This window comes from Larimichthys crocea, chromosome XIII (genome assembly GCF_000972845.2).
Source record: "Larimichthys crocea isolate SSNF chromosome XIII, L_crocea_2.0, whole genome shotgun sequence".
Taxonomy (NCBI): Eukaryota; Metazoa; Chordata; class Actinopteri; family Sciaenidae; genus Larimichthys; species Larimichthys crocea.
Window position 1 is genome coordinate 2,427,043 of NC_040023.1, and position 7,446 is coordinate 2,434,488.

General features: G+C 39.1%; 1 protein-coding gene across 1 annotated transcript; it reads left to right on the forward strand.

The window, feature by feature from the left end:
• Nucleotides 1–1,392: 1,392 nt before the first annotated feature.
• On the forward strand, nucleotides 1,393–5,618 carry med10 (mediator complex subunit 10). The gene is made up of 4 exons (XM_010735693.3): nucleotides 1,393–1,684; nucleotides 1,775–1,858; nucleotides 4,589–4,691; nucleotides 4,914–5,618. Exons 1-4 carry the CDS (start codon nucleotides 1,563–1,565, stop codon nucleotides 5,007–5,009), a joined length of 405 nt encoding a protein of 134 aa, XP_010733995.1. The 5' UTR covers nucleotides 1,393–1,562; the 3' UTR covers nucleotides 5,010–5,618.
• Nucleotides 5,619–7,446: the final 1,828 nt, after the last annotated feature.

Below are 7,446 nucleotides of genomic sequence, written 5' to 3' on the forward strand. Positions count from 1 at the left end.
CTATAAAGAAATGTATTATTCACAGTATAGTAGATTTCATAGGTGCAAACTTTAGTTCACTCAGCTGACTATAGCTCATCTCTCATTGTGCTATTTCATCTGCAGGCCATGTACAGATATAGACCGACCAGCCACTTAAGTAGTTACACTTGTACAATCCAATGTCATTCACACTCTGCCATAAACTTTTATGAAGCTTATAATGTTTCAGATTTTGTTTACACTGTCTGGTGTTGTACAGGAGTGCATTATATTGAAGGGTGTTTCTAATACAATAAACCTCTTGTGCATGTCAATGCAGTCCAATGTAACACTACTGGAAACTACAGCCTCAATAGTATATATAATAGTTAATTTAAAACCTCTCTGACAGTGTCAAAAAAAAAGAAGAAACATTAGATTCTTTGTAAAAGTAGAATTGGATTGTACAAGTGTATCTAATGAAGTGGATGGTTGATGTATATGCTTTTGAACGTAGAGTTGAATTGCAGTATAAAATAAACCATGTCTGTGCATATTTCAGAATAAGAATCACTTTATTGGCCAGGTGTACACACACGAGGAATTTGACTCCGGCTCTTAATTGTACATACAGGTATGGACATGAGTACAGTTTAAAAGACAAGGGACATGACAGGTAGGCACAAACATCACATAAAAACATAAAAAATAACTATATACATATTTATATTTATATATATTTGCATAAATATGGACATAAGCATCTATCGATAGACATTTGTGGACTGGGTAAACGACTGATGATGGTGCAAAGGTGCATGTGGTGGAATAAATATGGTTTCTACAAACGGCTGTGTTCTGAGGTAGGTGGATATGACAGTATATACATATCTATGTATGTACAGCAGAATAAATGTAAACAGTGGATAAATAAATCAGTTATAATGAGCAGGTATTGCACAGAGTTACAGGGTGGTATTACAGATATGCAGAGTAATGTTATTTTCACTGTGTGTCCGGTTTAGGCTACCAACACACCACATCTATCTATCTATCTATCTATCTATCTATCTATCTATCTATCTATCTATCTATCTATCTATCTATCTATCTATCTATCTATCCATCCTTCCACCCACCCACCTATCCATCCATCCATCCACATACCCACCCATCTATCTATCCATCCATCCATCCATCCATCCATCCATCCATCCATCCACATACCCACCCACCCACCTATCCATCCATCCATCCATCCATCCACATACCCACCCACCCATCTATCTATCTATCTATCTATCTATCTATCTATCTATCTCTTTTTTTCATTTTCTAGGTCTTGACAAAGAAGACTGGCAGCACGACACTTTGATCGCTTAACGACAATGTGTCACACGTCGTTACCTAGCTACCGCACAGCAGCACCCTCAGCGATTGGTTCATTCCATTGCCGTAAAGCTCCTCTGCGCCGTGACTGTCGCAGTGTCAGACAGTAAACAGCTTCATTTCTCTAAAATCCGAGTTTATTAATTTAGTTTTATTTGTTTTGTTGTTGTTGTTTTGTTTTTTAAAGGTAGCTTTAGAGGCCGTTCGTTAAAATGGCGGAGAGGTTTGATAACCTGGAGGAGCACCTGGAGAAATTCATCGAGAACATTCGACAGTTGGGAATCATCGTCAGCGACTTCCAGCCGAGCAGCCAGGCGGGACTCAACCAGAAGCTGTGAGTCCTTTTTACATGTTAACCACACGAATACAAACAAACAAACACCGTGTTCACTTGTTTACCCGCTCTGTCGCTTCTCGCCGGCAGAAACTTCATGATATCTGGCCTGCAGGACATCGAGAAGTGCCGCCAGCAGCTGCATGAGATCAACGTCCCGCTGGAGGTGTTCGAGTGAGTTTGTTTATTGTAGCGTTTTATTCACACCTGTGTGGCTGGGAATGCACGTATTCCTCTCTGACACCAAACCCCGTGCAGAAACGAGTGGATTTATTTAGTTTTTCACCCCATTTACTGAAATTTTTGCATGTTATGCATCATATTCAGGGTTCCCACGGGTGCTTGAATTCCTTGAAAATGCTTGAATTTCAATTCAGTGTTTTCAAGGTTGTGAAAATGCTTGAATTTTTTTGTGAAGTGCTTGAAAATGCTTGAAATTTGTCACTGTTATTGCGCTATGTTTAGTTACACAATACACCGCTCACAAGCTGAGAATACAAGCCACTTCACAATTAGTTAAAAATCAAAAAAGTCAATCTACCACCATATGAAATAATGCTAATTAGACCCATATTATTATGCCATACAGTGGCACCGCTGCGCTTCCCATGACCATCATGGCAAACACAACTAGTAGGCTACCTATTTAAAGGTGCTGGAAAAATGGAAAAACTGGTGCTTGAAGGTGCTTGAAAAGTGCTTGAATTTGTTCATGAAAAAGGCGTGGGAACCCTGCATATTGCTTTTATCCTGTGTGGTGTGGAGAGGATTTTTATTGCATATTGCTTTTATCCTGTGTGGTGTGGAGAGGATTTTTATTAGATTCGGCATAAACATGCAACAGTAAAGTTTGTGAAATGATAGAAGCATACAGATATTTTATTTCAAATTTATCCGTATAGTCTTTTTTTTTTCAGTTAAACATTTAAACAGACAAATCGATAATAAAATATGAAGTTACAGCCAAAAACTGAAAACAGAGAGAAACAGCTGGCCTGGCTTTGTAGGTAACACTGGGGAACAATTTCAAAAAAGATTTTTATGCTGATTAAAACTAAAACTGTGGGGTGGTCTGTGGCGTGGTGGGTTGAGAAGCCGCCCCGTGTGTGGAGGCTATAGTCCTCGCTGCAGCTGGCCCCGGTTCGAATCCCGCATCAGACGGCCATTTATTGCGTGTCACTCTCCCTCTCTCTGCTTCCTGTCTATCTTCAGCTGTAGTATCATTAAAGGCATAAAAAGGCCCAAAAAAAATAAAATTGCAGTCAGTTTTTTTTCTAGCACATCAAGTTTTTTCTCCACAGCTTACCCTCAAGATAAGCAAAACTCCACTGATTAGCTGTAGTAAGACTTGCCAGCTGATTACGATTGGACTCATCTACAGCTACAGGGCAACTTGTTTGTGCAGTCACAGTTGAGACAGTGCAGTGAGAGGTGTGTGCAGCTCCCAATAGGTCAGTACTATCAATATCTGCAAACAGAAAGCTAGTATAGTAGGAATGAAGAGGATTTGTGCTGCCTTTTCTCAGATGTGGACCAAAGGAACATGTGAAAAGTTGGCATTTGGTATCATCATGGTTTGGCGAGAGCAAAAAGATCATTGCACAGGCTGTTACTTTTGTCTAGTGAAAACAAGCACATATCTGTTAAGTACAGTATTTTTGATATTTTTTTAAGAAAACAGGGATCCTATAGTTCAAAAACATGACGTCATAGAGCAAAACTGAGATCAGTTTTGGATTCCGCACCCAAAAATTAGTTAAAAACAGCTGACGGCTAACTCAACAAAAATTGTGTTCCCCAGCGTAATTGATTGATTAGCATATCTTATTTATTTAAAAAAACAAACAAATGTAAAATCAACATATTTTATGAGGGGTTACAGTTTCAGGAAGTCACTGTTTAAGGAATAGTCTGGCACACAAACCTCCCACAAAAGCACACCTTGTCCTTTATAAGCATCGTTTTTTGTTGGTGGATGCCATAAGTGGATTTTGTTAAGCTAAAATAATTGACTCTTGGCTGCAGTGTCATACCATACAAACGATCCTCTCATCTAACTCTCTTCAAGAACAAGTATTTTTTTTACTAAAATGTCCAAACTATTCAGAGTTATTAACACTTTTTCAGGTGAAATATGTACTGTTGACTGTACAATTGATTTTGCTGAGGACAGTTGTGTGCACATCCGCAAAGCTAGGATACCAAAGAAATCTTTATTCAGTTTGTTAAGAAAGCTTGAGAAAGCCCCTTTCTTTTCTTCTTATTCCCATGTTCATACATTCATTCAGTACAAATTAATTTAAACATATATATTCATTATTAATTTATGTACAAAAACTTTATTTGTCAAAACAAATATCCTGCCCTCCCTGGACACCCTGGAAAAAAAAAAGCAGTAATCAAGGTAAAAACAAAAACAGCAGCAACAAGAGGCAAAAAATGAAGTAAAGGATGTCGGTTTGTTCGCACAATTAGGACCACTCACCCCCGCAGTAATCAGATCGCCTAGTACAAAAGCATGTCGGCATACTCACATACACTTGCATATATGCACTTTGAGAGTGGAAATAATAATAAAAGACAAATAAATCAATAAAAAACAGGTTCACCGACACATGAATGGAACGCTTGTTCTAGCTATTGTTACTTGAGTGATTTTAGAAAATAAACAGTTATGTAGGAGTGAAACAGTTTGCCTTGGTGTTCATAAAAAAAGACAGAGTGAGGGTTATACATGTATGTATAATAGCACTTGAGGATACAGTTTTTTTTGTTGGAGTAAGTAGATAATGTACAAAAAACCTCTATATCATGGAATGTGCCTTATCAAATATAGCTAATGAAATTCTTGCCTCGCCGCTTCATCACAGCGCCCTCAACTGATATTATGCTTCATCTTTGCAGATACATTGACCAAGGGCGAAACCCTCAGCTGTACACCAAGGAATGTCTGGAGAGAGCCTTGGCGAGGAACGAGCAGGTCAAAGGAAAGATCGACACCATGACGGTAAGAGATAAAATGCCAGGGTCACTGAGATTCTCCACCAGTGACGCTGCAAGAACAAACAGCCGACAGACTTATTTAATGCTTGCAAGCATGTTTAGGAATTCTTTGGTGATGCAAACAGCTGTACTGCTCTTATGTCCTTGGCATAAACATAAGAGTTTAGTCTTCTACATAAATGATAAGAAGTTCTAACCTTACTGTTGTATTTTTATTTCGTTACAGAAATTCAAGAGCCTTCTTATCTCCGAGCTCAGCAAAGTCTTCCCCGAGGAGATGTCCAATTATAAGGCTATACATGGTGAAGATGCCCCCTCCTAGTAACTGCTGCACCACGACCCCTGACCTTCAACCTGTGACCCTTGAAATGAAAGCCTGAGTTTGAGCAGGCAGGATCCTCTGTGGTTGCCAGCAGAATTTGACAATAACCTGGTATTGTTTTTCGTAAATATTACGTTGCTGAAACTTAATTTAAAGAAATGCAAATCAACAGCAAGGGAGAAGCAGACAGGAGGAATAATTTAATGTTGTTGCCACGAGACACATTTGTTTTTAATGTCCCTGCTGCTGCTGCATGGACGCTGAGTACGCAATTTCTAAAACTCCCATCTGTACATACGAAAATATTCAAGAGCTACAAGGTCTGATTCTACATTCAAATATTTACTCCATCAGTTGTACATACAGTATATTTATACTCTTACACCTTTTGTAATGCTTACTAATCGTTGTGCGTCATACATTTGTAACACAGTTCATGACATTTTGTATCAAGCTCAGGTTTCTCATGGCCACGACTATCGAATGCAAATGTTGTTTGATGGTAATTTTGTGCCTGATCACTTGCTATGGTCAGAAATGAGTCTGCTCTTTATTTGTAACTTGTTTGTATTATAATTTTTGTTATTAAATGATCCTTGTCGGACTGATGCTGTGTGTTTTGTTTCATTTAAATAATGAGAAACAAGTTGTTGTTTTTTTGGAACAGATTCAATTAAATAAGTCGCTTGGGAGGATAGTGTCCTTTCATTTTACAGAATTCAATAATATGGTTAGTGTAGAGACTATAAACCAATACATTACAAGTAGAATATGATATAGCAATTACTGGCAATATTCCCCTAAAATATTTTCTGGGATAAAAAAACTTTTTATACTAAAATACCAAAGAATAATGCTCCTGAAAAAGTGCCAATATTTAACCTTTCCTTTCTGTGTTAGTGGGCCACCTTCATGGACATCGGTGATGTGTTCAGGGTCACTCAGCTCAAGTGTCGCCTCTGAAACATTGTAACTATACACTGTAAGAGCGTGTCTGCCTCTCTGTAAGACAGAGACAGTTGCTGTGGAAACAGACAGAGATGCGTCATCAGGCGGGTTACGGCCCCGCACGCCTCCTCCTGCTGGGACTTAACCACGCCGACACACCCCTCTGACCCTGGAGGTTGATCCTCTGGGACAGAAGGAGGGAAATGAGCTCTGTTATTGGTTTGTGATCTTTGCAGTGAAGTAATACAGACAGCCGTTTTCCTTCGCTGTCACTCTTCCCTGAGGATTTCCGAACACGCGTCTCGTTTTGTCAGCCGTGGTTTAGTGAAGACTCAGCTTCCATCATTTTCTGGGGGAGGAGGAAAGTCTCAGATGCCACATTTACATCCAAATGTGTGTCTTACTCAGCTTTGTAGATGTTGCATTTATGATAACTTAAGTTAATATAATGTGGATGAGTTAATTTTTACATTATTAAACACCTGGTTACTTACAATCTAAACAATTTCTGTGAAATATTAAAATCTCTTTTCATTCTTGGTTTCAAAAAGAATATTAGCTTAGCTTAGCACAAAGACTGAAAACGGGTGGAAACAGCTAGCATGGCTTTGTAGGTAACAAAATCTGCCTACCAACACCTCTAAAGGTCATTGATAACGTTATATCTCGATGTCGTTGACATCAACGTGTTACAATTCCAGGAAGTCACTGTCCAAGGAATAATCTGGCACAACCTCCCACAAAACCCACAGCTTGTCCTTTATAAACATTGTTTTTTGTTGGTAGATGCTGCTATAAGTGGATTTTGTTACCCCCAGACAAAGCCGAGCTAGCTGTTTCCATCTGTTTCCATTCTTTGTGCTAAGCTAAGCTAATTGACTTTTCGCTGCAATCTTCTTCCATACAAACAAAACAATGCTAACGATCTTCTCATCTAACTCTCTTCAAGTAAGAAACACTTTCATGTGAAATGTGTGGTTAGCACATACCGTTGACTTTATAATTGCTTTTGCCAAGGGGCAGCTGTGTGAGTACTAGCATGAAATAGAGGGTCTTCATGGATCCACAGAGGGACCCATGGGAAACGGTGTGCAGGGGCTAAGCTGGTCCATAGATCGCAGGTTGGTGGTTTGTCCAGATCCTCCAGCGTCAGAGTGTCCTTGGACAAGATCCAACACAAAATGCGATCAACCCGAACAAACCCAAAAAGAGAAACACCAACATGAAGCAGCACGACGCAACACCAATTAACAAGCATCTGCGTCTGAAAGCAGAGGAAATATATTTCACACTTTCCGTCTCTTGTCAAAAAACACATTTTGTCCTGTGATGAATATGATGGCAAACTGTTTAATCAAAATAGTATTTGCACCCAGCTGACTTTGGTCTCAGGTCAGTTCTCAGTTAGGACACAAGTGGATCATCAACTATGATGTAATTTAGGGATGATACACAGATTTCTAGACATTGGACACACCTTTAACCCCAA